The sequence below is a fragment of the Phoenix dactylifera genome, chromosome 13 (genome assembly GCF_009389715.1).
Source record: "Phoenix dactylifera cultivar Barhee BC4 chromosome 13, palm_55x_up_171113_PBpolish2nd_filt_p, whole genome shotgun sequence".
Lineage (NCBI taxonomy): Eukaryota > Viridiplantae > Streptophyta > Magnoliopsida > Arecales > Arecaceae > Phoenix > Phoenix dactylifera.
In genome coordinates, this window is record NC_052404.1 from 5163448 (window position 1) to 5181790 (window position 18343).

Below are 18343 nucleotides of genomic sequence, written 5' to 3' on the forward strand. Positions count from 1 at the left end.
AACATAAGCACTTTGGAAATTAGTCACTTTCCCATGGTTAACCAAACATGTCAAAAGTACTTTCCTAGGTATCCTCTTCCTAGGAATCTGATTCCCAGGAATCATATTCCTAGGAGGGAAAATACTTCCCGCGAACCAAACGAGCCCACAGAGAAAGTGAGTATTAAGATATTTGCTTATAGATGTCTTAATGAATATCTCAACAGGAAAGCTGACCATGAGATACGTTGGTCGGAAAGAGATTTCTCTCACTAGATGCGATGGATAAGTTTTAAAACTTCTATTAAAGAATCAAGCACAAAAACCATATCATAATGCACTAAATAAACATTCAACATATTCATAAAACTCTTAATCATAACACTAATGTTTTTAATTATATGCATTAAAATTCATACATCTATATATTTGTGGAGGTTCCAGCCAACAAAATCAAGCAACTAATCTAACGGATCTAGCAGATGTATAGAGGAGTCTTAGGTTCCTTTGCCAACTTATCTAAACCATGCTAATTTATTGGTAATTAATAAGTTAGTTTACCAATTGCATTTAAAATATGAATAGCTGTTATTAGATAGGTGTTAAAGTAGGTTGGTCAAACAAAGATGAGAAAAGTTATAATAGCAATGCAATGAAACTAGATATGATTTAAATAAAAAATTAAAAATAACTATATATTGATTATTGTGACATAAAATAGTAATTATTTGTAACCTTTTACCTTTGATTCCATTAGGGCATCCTTAAGAGCGAATATTTCACAAGTCAATTATCCCATTTTGAAATCCCAAACTATGTAGTTAATAAATTATGATCACAAAAAAATAATATGTACATTAATTTTCAAACTATCTTCTTTGACATGATAATTTCATAGTTATTTATGAAGAGTATATTGCTTTATATTGCATATATTTTGTTTATATTATTATTCTAGTAGGTGTATACAATTATTTCATCCTTATTTATCCTCATAATGATCCCAAGCTGGAAGTTGGGGAGAAGCAAACTCCACAAAGATACAACCAGAAGGTCCAGAACAGATGATACAGCATTATGATGGCTATTACAATTGCTTCTAAGACATTTTCTTATAAAAAAACAGTTTATTTTTTTATAATATAATAACTGCATAAAATAATAAAGTTCAAATTCAATTATCTGCGTCCATGGGTTAAAATATAATTTTTATATTTTCTTGGTAAATCATTTAAAAAAATACTTTTATTTATGATTATTATTTTCTATTTTTTTTTGACCAAACAACTAATCAAGTTTTAATTCTCAACTTTACATGTTTTATAGTATAAAAAATTATATAAATCTAGATAGGGGTATACATAACCAGACAAAGGACCATATCTAGATTCGAGCGTGCATACCGGTGTGACTTCTATTTGGATATATATATAATTTTTTATTGCCTACATTGTATGCACTATATGGTCATGCACGCAGCCAATAACAACTTATATTTTTTGTTGGTCCCAGTTATCGGACATGTATTTCGGCGCATCATTATGGAAATCAGTGATTATGATTGGCTGTATATATGGCTACGCTGATTCATGGGGTGTAGGCAATGATTTCTCTATGAGGGGATGAGGTGGCATTTTGACCTTCTTGGATTGCAGGACTTGCCAATGTTTTCGCTAGATGCCAAAAACGAACGATGGATGGCGTGGCCGCGATCTAAAGACCGGTGAGGATCCGGGAGACATACTGTTCTCGGAAGATAAAACACGGTCTGTCGTTCGGGCGCAGACTCCGGCGACTATTTGTTCACCTCCGATTTCCCCCCGTCTAAATAACATGGATCGATCGCTTTAAGAACCGGCGACGGCGAGGGTTTAAAATATCACCAGATCCGGCGAGAGAGAGGACAGATGGGGACTTTCCAATCCAAAGCCTCTCCGGCAAATACTTCCATCCATGAATTCACGGTCAAAGTAGGGATGTTGCTCTGGGTTTCCTTCCATAATCTTTCTTCCCGTTCCTTGATGTTTTTATGAGATTCTTGTCGGCCAAGAATTTGTGAATAATTTGTTGTGGTTTGGGTGTAGGATGGCAGCGGCAAGGACGTCGATTTGGGGATTTACAAGGGGAAGGTGCTTCTCGTCGTCAATGTTGCTTCCAAATGGTATTTCTTCTTCTTATTGTTTTCTTTGTCTTTTGCTGACTGGGCTTGTCTAGAACTGGATAATTTAGCCTTTTGGGCTTCAAGTTCTATATAATGATGCATAAAAATCTCTCTTTTTTCTTTTGTTTCGTAAATTCTGGAGCAGCGGGTTCACGGATAGCAATTACACCCAGTTGACAGAGCTCTACAACAAGTATAAAAACAAAGGTCAGTGAGTTCTTCCTCGCCGTCTCTGTGTGAATTCTATTCGGGGGGTAGTGCTCCTAAATTTTTTTGTTACTATTGGTAATCGTTTGATATGCATAGATCAAGATTTGCTCTTTGTGATATGCTTTATTCCTTCATGCCCATTATGGATATCGATGGATTTTTTTTTTTGATTTTTATTTTTTTATTCATTTTTGAGATGTTGGGATGTTTTTATGGTTTAATCAGCTTTTCATGGGATTTATAATAAGACATCTTTGTTAAATTTGGAGATTAGCAGATTGTGCATTAAGCTAGTATTGCAATAACTTAGTGGGTTTGGAATTCAACGTATACATATCAATTAATGCAATTTGCTGGTGCATCTTCTTCGTTTATAGACTACAAGGTGAACAGAAAGTAGATCTTTTTTTTTTTCCCTTGGTTCTGGAAGAGAACTATGAGATGGTAATTGGTGATAACTCAGGAAGACCTGATTGAGCTTAGATATTTGCCTCTTTAAAGTGTGAATAACAACTCAGGTTAGCTTGCTTGTTCTCGCACATCTAGATGACCTCGTGTCATTAATTTAACTGCTCTGATGGACCAAAGCTTTCAGTCATATAGCCATCCTTTCAAAGTTCCTTTGCTTCAAAGATGGTTAAGTATTTCCTGTAATATAATTACATTTTGTAACCGTTTAATCATCCATTTTTTCACACAATTAAAAGGATTTATTTAAAATTGTATGTTCCTTTTTTTGAGTAACATAGTTCCTATCACAAACTTAGTTAATATCAGGCCTTAATTCAGTAATCTCTTGCTTGACATGTAGACTATTCATATAAATTTTCTTGTTTCCTAATTTGACGATGATGCTCGACAAACAATTTCAAAACCACTTTTATTAATATAAAAAGGAAAACAAATATTTTGATCTTAGTTTCATATTTTCATTAAAAGTGGAATATTGTTAACAAAAATTGAACATCTATTATTTGATGAAATGTGAGAATAGGATCTGAAATAGATTTTGGATATATCATATCATGAAATCTGAAAATTGATGACTGCATTTACATACTTGTCAAAGTGATCTTGGGACTTGGGAGGTCTTAAGTTATAACATGGTTGCACAAGGAACTTTAATGGTGGAGTGCAGATGTATAAAAGATACTCATGAGAATGGTTTATGCAATAAGAAATGCAAAACTTAGACATTCAAATGAACTTTCTAGCTTATGCTATGCTGATCCTTTGGTTCAGACTTAAGTACCTGCACCCAACACTTGGGCATAATTATTAGCATGAAACTGGTCCATAAGTGCAAGTTTTCAGATATTAGATGGATCTGTTACTTGCATCCGCACCTGCAGACACACACAACATAGGTACTTAAGTCCATTAATATAATTTAATTGTATTAAATAATTATGATTCATGATCCAGATCTTACGATCTGGTCTAAGATAGCCCTAGGCAATCTAGATTGTATCTTTGGATCGGGATCCGTCAGGAAGATAAGATCTACATCTGTACTATGAATTATATGGTTCCTTGGATCACCAAATCCAACTTGATTATGCTATATAGACATTAAATCACGTGTAACTCCATTTTCTATAATATATTTAATTGTATTGCTTTTAAATTACATATTGCTAATAAATGGAGTAGTGAAATTAGCAAGCTTATTATTGTTGTTTATGGAATTCGAAATCAAGGGCAAGTTTTTGTACTTTTATAACTATATGTTAAGATCTCAACCAAGGTTCGTCTTCTCAGTACCGGACTCCGTACCGGTGCCACACTTGCACAGTGTCGGTACGGTACGATACGAATTTTTTTGGCATACAGAATGTCGGTATTCCACTTGTATTGGGTACCGATACCGAACCGATACGGTATAGTACGCCCCGTATCATGAAGAACTGTTAGTTTAGCTTTCACTTGGGCGGGTTTGTGTTTTGAAGTGACATCCATGGCTTTCTATTTGGGGTTCTGTTGAAATACTAACTTTACTGTATTTGTAAAGTCTATGATTATCTTTTGTAAGAAAGGTGAGTAGTTTTATGATAGTGGAGTTTTTGGTTGTTTTGAGGTCCTATTTTGAGTCAAATTGTGTAGATTAGAGGCGTAGCTTTATTATAAGAAAAATTGGGAGCTTCTTTATGATTAAGAAACATTGTTTTAGGGTTTTTGGGGTTTCTACAGAAATGGGTCCATGGAGAGTGATAAGTTGTATTTTCTTATTTTGAATGAATTGGATTCCTCATGGAGGTTTTTTTTCTCTTTTTGTCTCCTCTCTCCCTATACTTCTGATCCTTTTTTACTCCAACCCTTGTTTTCTTGTTTTCCTTTCTTTTTCACTCTGTTTCCATTATTGATTACATAAAAGGAATACTCAGATTCGACCAGTTGTCAAATTCATTTTAGCTCAGGTGAAGTAAGTTTGCGTTCCTAAGGCCAAGGGGCTGCATTAGATGCCTCCTTTATTGCAGAATAAATCAAATAACTCTAGATTTACATGTTTGGAAAAATAAATTCCTAAGGGTTTTATCATAATGATTCTCTTAATGTTTATCCATATTTAAATGCATGTATATGCAAACATGTTTTTTCATGTCCAACTTATGTCGAAGAAAATAATTAGATTTAATATTTATTTCATAGTGAAATAAAAAATTTAGACCTAATCTTTGGAAAAAGAAACTCATTTTGAGGGTGTGATTATAAGTATACTCTTTATCAAGGTTAGTTGAACCGGTACTGGGACTCGTGCTGGTCGGCTACGTGTTCAGTACCGGGTGAACCGGATGGTTCACCCCGGTTCAATAGACTATGATTCAATCCTTTTAAAAAGGAGGTAGTGGTGGTGATGGTGTGTGTGGGGGGGCTCAAACTAGTTCAAATTTGCACTGGTTCTGCTCTGAACTATTCGGTTTGGGGTTGTTCGGAGAGGATTTTGAAATTTAGGATAGAACCTATCCAGTTCTCCATTGGTTTGGTTCGGTTCGGCATGGGCTGAATCGGATGGTTCGGTCTGGTTTGGCATACTTTGCTCTTTATGGTTTCTATATTTAATTGGCATGCATTTGTGAACTTATTCGCAAGTCCATTTTAATGATGTCGAGCTTCATTAGATTCTCAGAGTTTATAGAATTCTTTGAAATAGAGAGTAACAGTTTTTGCATTATTACAAAGTATATTTTCATTCACAATTCTTCACATTTTTTTTTCGGACTGAAGTTCGAAACTGACTTATTTGATATTGGGAATTTTCAGATTTTGAAATTTTAGCATTTCCATGCAATCAATTTTTGCGACAAGAACCCGGGACAAACCAGGACATAAAAAATTTTGCATGTACAAGATACAAGGCTGAGTATCCAATTTTCCGAAAGGTAAATGCTCTCTAGCTGTAGGGTTACTGAAGAGAGTGACATCGTTTGGAGCTCTCTCACACATGCATACAGCAATTGCAAATGCACATGCATACAGCAAATGCAAATGCACATGCATGCACGCATTTACTAATAAACCTTTTTTTGTTTTCATATAATTAAACAATATGTAAGTGAAAACAGATGGATTATGTTGGTGCTGTTTATATGCTTGTCTGATTCTGCTAATGTAAATGTAACCATAAAAGATTGGTTATGTCTTCAAGTCTTTTACACAGGAATGATATACATGCAGTATCCAACTTTTTTTGTATACCATTATAGTGGCAGATGACACTAGTCTTAAAATTTTTGAGACATTACATTAACATTTATCTGTCATTTTTTTTGCTGTAGCTTAACAGTATTCAATTGTTTATTGAAACCAATTGTAGTTGGTTAAGTTGACTTTTAAGGTCTGTAAATGGCATATCGCCATGTTTGCCTTTATCACTTTTTGTCTATAATATCATATACAATCCAATAGTTGGAAGTTCACAGTACTCTCCTTTAAAATTGTGTTAATGGATAATGTTAATTTTGTTTGTTGTTTTTTTATTGCATATTAACTTTTAGCCTGTGAGATGGATGCCTCAAGGATCATATGTAATGGTTGTTTCAGTGATTGAAATTTTTGATAATACATTCTATTAGAGAGAAAAATGGTTTTGATGAAGGTCTGAGGCACGGTATACCGTCTCGGTACCAGTGCGACGCTATCACTGTGTCAGTATGGGGCCAGTTCGGCATACCGCCCCCCATACTGTGTACTGGTACTGAACTAGTACGGTTCAATATATGCCCCATATTGTTTGGTTTAGTACGGTACCATGGTCTGAGGTCTCTGATAATTGCATGTTTAGTCTAAAATTTTATGATATAATCTAGTATTGAGCATGTGCAATGGATATGTGGAGGATCAGAGGTGATGCTTGTTTCAATTATCCAAGTTTGTGATGATACATGCTGTTTGAGAAAAAAAAAAGTTGGCTCCTGATGTCTCATGGAGGCTCATGATCTTTTATCAAGGGTTTGATGCAACCTTATGTGGTGGACACAAGTGATAGATGAGGGCGTATGTTGGACAATGGATGAGAAATCAAATCATCATGCAATTTAGCCCTGGTGGTGATTTTTTTTTTTATTCCATATATCTCCTTGCACCACTGACAGATTTTTCATATTTTTAATTGATTCCATTCCATTGTCTCTCTCTAGTCACGTGATTAGACACACAGACACAGATACACGCAGAGAGAGAGAGAGAGAGATCAAAGAGTCCATTTGAAAAGAGATGACATGTTTATTTTTAAGTATTCCTATCATATTTATTAATGCACTCCCATCGTTTCTTCTTAGATATGCTTTAGAGAGCGACAGACCAAAAAGAATGTAAACTCACACAAGAGGGTGTGTAATCATCAATTGCCTTGTTCATGTCACATGGGATCATGTGAATGTGACTCACGGGTAGGGTGCTTACTCCCTGGCCAGGGATTTTGTATTATATTTGGTAGGAATGGACATTCGTTTTTTAAAAGGATTTTGCTAGGGGTTTTTTGATGTATTAACGTATTGATCATTATTTCCCTGTCAAAGATTAGTGTATTTAGTTGTACTGTGAGTCTGTGATCAATATGTTAAGATGTCTTTGGAACTAGCCTTCTGGAATATTGAACAATATTATGCTTGAAGGTGGATTATAAAGCCTTCAGGGCTTGGGTCCAATCATTGACGCCTCTATCCTAATGGCTTGCTCTAGGAAGGGGTCCGGAGTTCAAACACTGGTGATGGCACTTTTGTATTGCATTGCTCAAGAAAATAAGGTGGATTATTAGATGGAATGTGCTTAAGTTCATCAAATTATTTACTGTCACTTATCGGTAATTATAAGAACAACAAACAACAAGACTGCAATGGAGCATGTATTTTACTGTTCATCCATTCATTTTTAATATCATGATTAAGGTTAGGTTCATGAAGATCAAGGATAATTAGACTTTTGAAAAGATTTGGAAAGACTGAAAGTTGATTTTTACAAGTTGCTGAATGTTTTCTTCATTAGATAAATCAAATTTAGAGCATTACAACCAGGACAACTGAAGTGGGGTTCTTTGGGAAGGGCTAAAAGTTGTAGTCAGACTTGATGAATGGCTAAGGGCGTGGAAATACCTGAACGAGAATATGTTAATTATGTTAATGAGCTTAGTGATACTGAATATAATGAATGCAAAATGCTCTATGCAGAAATTTTGCAGTACCATCTACAAGTAATGGTGGTGGACAAGAGTTTGCAAAGCATAAGGGGATAAGTCCACAATGTTGGGAATCACTAGATAATTTCAAGCTAAAGGAATTTGATTCATAATTTAACTCTGTTCTTGGATACAACCTGATAATGCACTGGACATGAAGCTTGGATAGCAAATGGTGTTAGTTGGTTAAACACCAAGAGGCATCTACTAGTATCATCTACTTAATAGTTAATACCTTGCAACTTTATCTAATTTATAATAATCATACTTATATCTTGCAGTCTTACAAGCTTTCCCTATATATAGATCATACAAGAAAGAAGAAACAATATCCAGAGTCTAAAACTTATCCATGTTAGGATGTGTACATATGTCGTGTATTGATCAAGTTTACCATGTATACATTCACTTTACACTTTTCTTTGACTGTATTGTTGGTTTGGAGTTTTGAGCTTTCACTTTGGTGCAATGTTTATTTGGACTATTGCCTTAAGCAAACTGTTGATGTTTGTTCTTCCAGTTATAGGATAACAGCTCCTGCCATTGCCTGTAATAATCACTTATTATTGGTGTCTTCATTGAATGATCTAGCTGTTTGATTTGATCCTTGCATCACTTTCTAATGCTAATATTGTTCAGTATTCTCGCTAGAATATCACCATATTTCAGTAAATAGTTGCCAGCTAGCTATTGCATCACTTTGACCAGTCCACCGATATCACAGTGTGGCTCATTGAGGTGGTTTTAGATCCAGTGTCTAATTAGCAAAAAGGTGCTGAAATCTGATGGTTTGGGAGTTAGTTTCTGCTAATAGTAGATTGCGACACTATCTACTGTTTTAGGCATTTCTCCCTCTTGCTATTTTTCAGCCTTGACTTTGGTCAGAAAGACAAGTTGTGGTGTTCAATATACTACTCTTAAAATTGTCTAGCAGGCCACTGGAGCTCTGGCTGCCCCAATAAGCCTGTTCTGTGTCTGTCCTTTGTTCATACGTGCAAACCCTATTCTGCTGCCTTATTCGATTCTCCTGTATTGTCCCTTGGTATCCACTCCATATTTGATTTTCTGAAAAGATTTCCTTACTATAATCAGTAGTAAATGTATTTATACTTGTTCTAGTCCTTTTTATGATGAGTTGGCTTTTCTTGCACATAGTCTTACTCTGCCCCTCCCTTGCTGCCTTAATCTCTTCCCTTCTTGGTACGTAGTCTGATGTTGCATTTTGCTTTCATCAGCTGCTTTTATGTTTAGAATATCATTATTTCATCATTTTTTCGGTGTTTCCTGGATTTTTGTTGCCTGTCTGGTGGGTCATTGTTATGAACTCATGTACAATCCTGTTTTCTTTTACTTTTTGGCTTCTCTAATTGACATATCTGTAGATGCATCAATCCTAAAGAACAATGAGATTACCATGCTTCCTCTGTTTTCATCAAACTTGTGGATTCATGACATGCAGATTCACATTCATATTTCATTCTAGTATCCCTCAAGAGAATGACTGAAATTTTTATAAATGACAATTGGTTTAAAATGACTCTTATCTCTTAATTACTTATTCCGCCTATTCAACTATGACATGACCAATTCACAACAATTCAGGTCTCAGGAGTTAGTTTAGCCATTTACCAGTGTGTTAGCTTACTGAAGATTTTTACTCTGCCTACTAGGAGAGAACAGTAGTCACAATTTCTATTTGGGGATGATGGGCTAATGGCATCAATCATCACTATGGAGTCAGACATTTGTATTTTATCTTTCCAAGCAGCGCATTGTCTAGAACCAAATGTTTTTCATCCTTTCTAATGCATTTTTTGACTGGTGTTCAAGTTGATCTGAAATCAGATTCTTTATTGTTTCACTCTTCATCTATAAACCATCTTTTGCCAAGTTTATTACTAGTTCCTTGTTGTTGCTTAGAGGCCTGCTTACCATGGCAGTTATGCTAAACCTACTGCTGACTTCTTAAAGGTGCTATTACAGAGCCACAAAACATATAATTGGTGCTTGTTTTAAGCTAGCCAAGAAAAAGGCTGTCCATAACTCTGTACAATTACTTCCCCATATGGCCTCCTAAGTGGATCAATCTTCTAGCACATTTAGTGCTTTTATTACTTAATAACTCGACAGCTTCCAAATTTGTTGATCTTACAATCCATTCCTGGGCCTCTTTTATTTCACATGGAGTGCTGCCTATTCTCTTGCTACCTCCCACTTTTGCTGTGTGTTGACTAGATGTAGGCCCTCAAAGTACAGATTGGTCATTGGAGGATTTTGAGTATAGGGCTTTTGATGCCTCTATGTTGGTTCACTTTAGTTTCTTATACTCTCCCTTCAAGATTTTTACTTCTAATGGCAATCGCCTTTTTGCTAAGCAATTGGGAATTTTTCATTTGATATTTTTTTTCATTTTCATACTTGATTTTTTTGCTTATGTCTTTGCTTGCTTCATAGTTTTGAAATTTGGAGATCTTGTCCATTTCGGCGAGTGGCTGAGAAAGATGGACTGAGATCTCAGTTTATCATGGTTATGGAAACTTGGGCTAAAAAAGGAAAGACGAAGATATTTCTGGATCTTGATAGGTATGTTAGGACCGCTAAAATGAAATCTTGGCAAACATAGTAAATTTGAGACTAATTAGCATTTAACAACATTAGTTTCAATTTTAATAACAAAAGTTATTTAAAATAGTGGACTGATTAGGAAATCTAGGGTTGTTATTTTGATATGATAGTGGTTTATGTACTAAAGGGGTCATTGGTTGGTACAGTGGTAAAATACTTGGGCTGACAAGCATAATGGTGCGGGTTCAAGTTCTAGGGTAGCCATTGTGTAAAAAAAATGCCAAAGATTAGGACCAAGGTTCACTGGACTGGTATTGTGGGTTGTACCAGCCAACAAGTGATTTGGTATGGTACCGGTATGTACCGTACTGATTCGAGGCATACTGAACTGGGGAGAGGGAGAGGGAGGAGAGGGAGGAAGAGCGAGAAGGGAGGGAGGGAGGGAGAGGTATAGGGTTTATGGAGAGAGGGAGAGAGAGAAGGATAGGAGGGAGAGAGGACTTACAGAGAGGAGGGAGGGAGAAGAGAGAAAGACCAGGACTTACCTCATCTACAATAGTAGTCAGAAGCCTCGAATCCTAATCCTAACCATCGACTGGGGCCTGACATGTCAGTGAGGGCCTCCATGGCATTGATTGAGGGTGGCGGTGTCGTCTTCAATGTCGATTGAGGATGATAGCATCATCTTCAGCGTCAGGACGACAAATCGTCTTCAACGTGGTTTGAAGCATGGTCTCAAATTTCGTTGGAACGTACTGTAGGACACTAGGTTGGGGTACCATCTTGAGTGTCAGGACAAGGCTGTCCCACTATTGTCCCAACATTTCGATCGGCACATCTTCGGCCATTGCTTGTCCTAAGTGTCGGGATGTTGGAATGGCGATTCATCCCATTCCATGGGCAAATTGAGACATCCCCATCCCACGAAATTTAGAACTTTGGTTCGAAGGCGACAATGTCGGTTGGTGTCGAAGAGGGGAGAAGAGGGTGGGAGCAATCAAGAAGGATTGGAAGGTTTTTATAAGTTGAGCCGATTCGAATAGACAACCATTCTGATTTTGTGTTGGTTCGGTTTAGTATAGGCCGAATTGCCCAATTTGCCTAGTTATGGTCTCCGCAATCCAGTATCCTAAGCGGGGTGAGCTAAGGGCAGTCCTAACCAGGGTTCGCCGAACCGGCCCGTACTGGCCGGTTCGGGCCATATCGGATCGGTCCGGCCAGCTACCGGTACGGCGGAGCCGTGAAAACCGGTACGGGCTGGTTTTGTGCCGGAGACGAAGAAGACGAAGAGAAGGAGAGAGAGAGCGTCGGAAAGAGGAGGGAGGAGACCTGTGGCCGTCATCGGAAAGCCGCGGTGGCGCGGCGGAGGGCGGAGGGGCAGCGGAGACCGCGGTAGCGCGGCGGAGGGCGGAGGCCGAGGCCGAGGCCGCTGCTTTTTAATTTGGGAATTTTAAGGGAAGTCGTTGCCGACTTCACTTAAAAATCTCCAAATTTTTTAATTCGGAGATTTTTAAGTGAAGTCGGCGCCTGATTTGCTGACTTCACTTAAAATTCTCAAATTAAAAAGCCGCGGCCGCGTCCCCTGTTTCGAATTTTTTTTTGGAGATTTTTAAGTGAAGTCGGCAACGAATTTGCCGACTTCACTTAAAATCCCTAAATTAAAAAGCAGCAGCCTCGGCCTTCACTGCGCCCCAGCGGGCTCCGCCGCCCCTCTGCGGCTCTCCAACGGTAGCCATAGATCTCCTACCTCCCTCTCTTCCCCTGCGCTCTCTCTCATTCTCTTCTTCCTCGGCTCCGACGGGGAAGAGCTGGCCAGTTCGTACCGGCCGGTTCCAGTACGAACGGAACCATACCAGTCTGGTAGGTGACTGGTACGCCTACCGATACCGGTACGGCGAACCTTGGTCCTAACCATCGCTTGCCGAACTGATCTGAGTCAGGCAAGCACCGAGGTCCTGAAAGAGGCACACTGAGGACCCTCTCCTAGGATTGTCCTCAGTTCGCTCTCCCAGGACCCCGATGCCCGTCCAATTCAGGTCGGTTCGACAAACGATGGCTAGGACTGCTCTCAATTCACCCCTCTCAGTAGATTGTTGGAATCATAACTAGGTAAGATCCTTTTTTATTGGCTTATGTTTCATGATATATCAATTTATTTTAGCTGAGATAATATGGGACAAGACATCAAATATATTGTATGAGTGAGTTCCTGATATGGATACAAACCTTCTTAGCCAACTTCCGGGCAGAAAACTTTTTAAAGTTAACCGACATACTGATCATAAGTCCATTTTCTCATTCGGCTTTTGCCCATGATTGGTGTATCAAGAGGCTAATTGCGAGGAGACAGAGACAATGAGGCCCCACATAGGTCATGAACATCTTGTTGTGCCACCTTCTCCATCCACTTGTATTAGTTTAGTTTCTTTTTCTATACATAACACTTTGGGTCTATCTGGATCTAGTTTTATATTTAATTAATAGAAATGTCATGCACATCTTATGTTTGGACACACTGCATGATCTGTAAGCTTGCCAAACAACTGAACAAGTACAATTTCTTATGATAGACTTGATAGATTTAAATGCAAGTGATCTTTGGCTGCTGAAGGAGGCTAAAGCAAGTGTTTATGAGCAAATCAACCTTTCGAATAGTGACCTCAACAACATAGAATTTCATGATTATGGGGTTAATTTTGGCTGGTCCTAAGTCAGCTTGCTAATTAATCACCTGACAATGTAGTAGACTAGAAGATGAGCTATATTATCAGCAAGTAGACCAGCAAGCAAGATATGTAGAAGTATAAATCCATTGCAGTAATTCTAGACATTTTAGACTAACTGGAGATGAGGATTAATGACGCTGCTCAGAAAGGAAGATAGTCACATCTCATGGTAGTCATTTTATATGATGCGACATCATTGAAGACAAAACTTGCATAAAGATTGATGCACAAATCATGATTGTCTTGAAGTTGTGAGGAGTAACGAGCTGATATTAGCAGCTGTTCCTTGATGCAATATGATCAGTGGAAATTGTGGATAAGCTAGAAATTTGAGACTGAAGGATTTGTTCTGTGACTCGTGCAAGGCTGATGGAAGTAGAGTCGCCAATGTTTAATTCCATTGTAGTAACAGTACACGGAAAAGGTGGGAGTTTTCAGTTGTTTTAGACACAAAAGGTCACACTCAATTGTTTCAAACACAAAAAAGGTCACAAATGAAAAGTCCACATAAATGACCAGAGAAAGAGAATTTCAAAGAAATCTTTGTTGCATCTCAATGGAAAATAATCATTACTACGAAATCTAGAAGGTCTAAGGCTACATACTGTCTAAAACAAATAAAAAAACAGATAAAGGCTGCACAGTGGATCATGCTAGTTGTCAGGTCAGTTGTAGGAATAGACCAGTTATAGTTTTATGAGTCAAAATCTGAAATCTATAGGTCAAGTGGTAAAAAGAGAAGCAATTAAACAAGCCATGAAGGCTAACAAAGCGACTGACTTGGGAAATGAAATGGTTTGCAAAATTTTGGTAGCGCATGGAACAATAAAAAATTGATCAACCCGAGGAATTGAAAAGATGGATTAAATTCACAAAGGCGGCTAGTATAAATTTTTGATCCCGTAAAATAAGATTTCTGGTCCACTATAATTCTAAAGGTTGAGAAAAGATGTAAGGAAAACAAGTTAATGAAATATGGGGTGAGTCGAACTCCCATAGGGCCAATTTTATTATAATTTTATACCATATCTTGTAAGGGGATCTGAGACCAAAATATAAATGGGACGATGGAAAGCATGTCTTTGTTGCTCTAATTGGACTGGACGAGAGGGTAGCAAAGGTTGAATGAAGTTCCTACAACACTGGAAGGGATATATTCAGCTACTGAAAAGACCATCAGGAGCAGTTCAAAGGAACTCATGGCCAAAAGAAACAAAATTTTTCACCTGGAAAAGCTTAAGACCTCAAAATAAACAATGCAACTCAAGAAATAATTTCAGAGAGAATTCATTCAGCTACTGAAAAGACCAACAAGGAGCAGCTCAAAGGCTTCAAGGCCAAAAGAGCACAAATTTGCACCTAGAAAAGCTTAGAACCTCAAAGTAAACAATGCAACTAAGGAAAAGGATATTGGTGTTAGGTATTTTGCATTATGTTCAATTGATGATAGGAATGTTGCATTATGTTCAACGGATGGTAGGAATGTTGCTTTATGCTTGGCGGATCTTGACGGATGATAGGAATGTTGCATTATGTTTTGATGGTCATAAGCAGTTCCAATGCTGGAAACTGAAGCGAACTGGATTGGAAACAAACCTAATCGGTTGAATAAGTAATGCTTCAAATTATGTGAATATATTTTAATAGGCTATCTAGAATCCAAATGACAGATGATAATCAATTAAAATGATCGACTTTAACATCTATTTCTGGTATTGTAACGAAGAATAATCCAAAACTCGGGCAGAGAGAAAAGTAAGTGAAACAACTCTGTAAAAAGCTGGTCCTAGCCCCTGAAACCTGCTGGGATGATGCGTTATGTGGCAATCCTAATATGAAATCAAAGCAATGAACATTGTAATGTGAATGGACAAAGCACCTTAGTGAAAATACAGAGTGCAAGGAAAAATATAATCCTTTTTGGCAATGTGGTGCATCCAACTATCAGTATGTCATCGGTATCTGATGGGCTCTGTACCAACATGTTGCCTTGACAAGATGCTACAATAGTAAGCCAATACAGAAACAGAAGAATCCCTAGGAGGCTGCTGATTATATTAGAAGCTGAGGTTCCAATTGAGGCACCTTTTGGTGGCACAAATTATTGCCTTCAGTATATTATTGAAATCCACTAGTATGAATCTAAAACATGTTTACCCACGGATGCTGGGGCTTCATGTTGGCACTTTATGGTCTATTTGGGTAATATGATTTGAGCACAATATTAGATTGCATGTTTTTGCTGCTGCTGGGTAATCTAGGACCTGATCTGATCCAAATTTGACCAAATAAATATAACGATCGGATTACATGTGAACCAACTTATTTGCTTCTGTATTCATTTGTCCATTTGCACACATATAATGGCTGATATACCGCATGGCTGGCTTCTCCATTATGTTCTCTTACTAGTTATATGGTTTTTCTTTTCTTTGTTGCTTATGTCACTCGTACAGGTTCGAGTAAATGGTTCAGACACAGAGCCAGTTTATCAATTTCTTAAAGCAAGCAAAACTGGTATATTGGGTTCTCGAATAAAGTGGAATTTTACCAAGTTTCTAGTCGATAAGGAGGGCAAAGTGATTGGCCGATATGGGCCAACAACTGCCCCATTGTCCATTGAGGTTTGTTTTTGCCATCTTTCTCTCTCTCTCTCTCTCTCTCTCTCTCTCTCTCTCTCTCTCTCTCTCGGCAGACACAAACACACAAGATTCTGTTTTCTTTCCTGGTTCCATGTCATTTACGTATTTTGCTTAATTTTGTTCCCTCTTTGGGTTTGTAATCTACAGAAAGACATCCAGAAAGCATTAGGAGAGATTTAGCAGTCTTCTGTTCAGACTGGGGAGAGAATGGTCTTCTGTTCAGACTGGTGTACCATCCTTTGCATGAATATATGCCTACATTGCTGTTTTGTTCATATGACCATTTGATCATTATTTCGTGCTTTGACTTTTATTATTTGCAAATAGAGTCGCTTTTATGGGTTTGGTCATCTTACCGGCTTTGAAGTATCTTGTGCCTTTTGTCCTAGAGATGTACATGTTTGAGTTTGTGAACTGTCAAATGTCGTTGACCTGCATTTGGTTTTGGTATATTTTGAAAGCAGAAGCCAGTAAATGGATGTAAACTGAACCATATCCCAGCATCCATTGCATCTTATTACTGAATGGGAGTCCCCAAAAAGTAGGACACCGAAATATTTATCTCATTTCCTTTAAAATATTTTGTGTTTTCTTGACCCATGGGCTTCACCTCAAAAGTTACTGCTGCTTTCAAACTGCACCCAGGGTTCTTTCTGATTCATTCAGCATTCAAGCCACGTTTGATACTTTGGAGCAGGCTACGTTTGATCCGGGCTGGTGGAACCTGCCATATTTCTCAGCAAACATGCAAACATGAAGCATCTTTCCTGCTGTTTTATAAGATTTTGCCGATTTCACCAGCTGCGAGTTCCATTATATTCCGTTTGCTTGGAAATTGGTTCAAAATTACTAGTACACAACAGTTGGGAGTTCCATTGCAGAAAATGTCGAGGCAGTTGCACACAAAATGTGTTCCACCAAGTATTTGTAGGGTATCCACATTAACATCAATGGATATCTTTTCATTGATACTTCGGCTTTTTGCAGTGCCTGGGTGTTACCAAACAGTGATCAGAACGTAAGCTTAGCAGTTTGGGTTTAAATTTGCTGAAGATAACATTAAGGCCATAGTAAAATTTGTTCATAATATTGTCTGAGGCCCTAATTCAAGCTTTGGGTGCAGCGAGATATTGGGGTGCCAGCACGGTTATTTTGATGTTTTCTGGCAAGTACTTTCACCTTTTTCATTGATAGAAGATGGAATCATCAGGACCGTCTCTGGAGAGACCCCCATCAAATTTATTGGTGCTGATTCACACAAACCTTCTTTGCCAATGTCTAATCTGATGTAACTTTTTGTACATAGAAGAGATTGTAACTTTTTTTAGATAGTTATTACTACTAGAAATAATCACAAAAAACTAAAATTTTCTTGGAGTTAGATCTCAATTTTTACATAAACTTTGTTTCAATCTTGTTGTCCTTCTCCTCTTGAATTAGAAGGTACACTAATTCAAATTTTACTTGAAAAGAAATTTTTTATTTTGATCTATCTATTTTGAGGTTTAAACATCATCATAGATCAACCTCCGTTGCATGTAGAGAATCCCATGTAGAGAATCCCTTGAGGGTGCTTGCACTCTTGTGGTGCTCATCGAGAGCTTCATCATTTTGGCGTCTGGCACACTGAAAACAAATGTTGTATGAGAAATTACGATATTGAAAGTTTTTGTTCATAATCGAGTACTAGATATGATAGATCTTACTCCAAGACCACATCTAGACATAGCCAAACTAGTCCACAGCCCTCTTGGATCATCTATAATCCTAAATTATGCATTTGACCCTATCCAATCTATTTGGCAAGGTTGAATACTTAATGGACCAACCTAACATATCAAATCTTGCTGTTAGAATTCTTATCGGCTCATTTCTAAAATGATTAAAGAATTATTGTTAAAAGTGACTAGACACTTAGAAAACTCTTGGTTAATATCATGATTTAACTGAATTTAAATTTTTCTAGTCCAATAGATCGAAACCCTTATTACCCAAGTCAAGTCAAAGTTTTGACTCGCAGCCAACGCATTTAAAGTTCAAGTCAAAAAAATTGACCCATGCGTGACTTAATTGAAGAATCCTTGACCCAAACCTCGCACAAATATGATCAGGTTGGGTCCAATTTATGGGTTGGGTTATACCATCCCTATCTAGGACCGTTAAACGAATCGAGCAGCTTGAGATCGACTTGTGTTCAGCTGAAAAAAAGCTCAAATTAAGTTATATTTAGGCTAAACAAACCAAGCTTGAATGAGCAAAGCGAAACTTTAAATTAATTTCACTCTGAGCCAATAATTTATTGAGCTTAGCTTGGCTTGATAAATCATGAATATATTTGATTTTACATACAATATATTATATGAATATTGGATCATTTGATCAAGGC

The 18343-nt window shown here is 37.5% G+C and overlaps 2 protein-coding genes across 2 annotated transcripts; both read left to right on the plus strand.

Annotated features, from left to right (window-relative positions):
• Nucleotides 1-1631: 1631 nt before the first annotated feature.
• Nucleotides 1632-16928, plus strand: LOC120112870 (probable glutathione peroxidase 5). Its single transcript, XM_039132844.1, has 7 exons — nt 1632-1949; nt 2064-2140; nt 2286-2347; nt 5612-5730; nt 15772-15939; nt 16105-16498; nt 16603-16928. Exons 1-6 carry the CDS (start codon nt 1887-1889, stop codon nt 16135-16137), a joined length of 522 nt encoding a protein of 173 aa, XP_038988772.1. The 5' UTR covers nt 1632-1886; the 3' UTR covers nt 16138-16498; nt 16603-16928.
• Nucleotides 16530-17338, plus strand: LOC120112869. The gene is made up of 2 exons (XM_039132843.1): nt 16530-16975; nt 17081-17338. The coding sequence occupies exons 1-2, from the start codon at nt 16557-16559 to the stop codon at nt 17247-17249; spliced, it is 588 nt and encodes a 195-aa protein (XP_038988771.1). The 5' UTR covers nt 16530-16556; the 3' UTR covers nt 17250-17338.
• Nucleotides 17339-18343: the final 1005 nt, after the last annotated feature.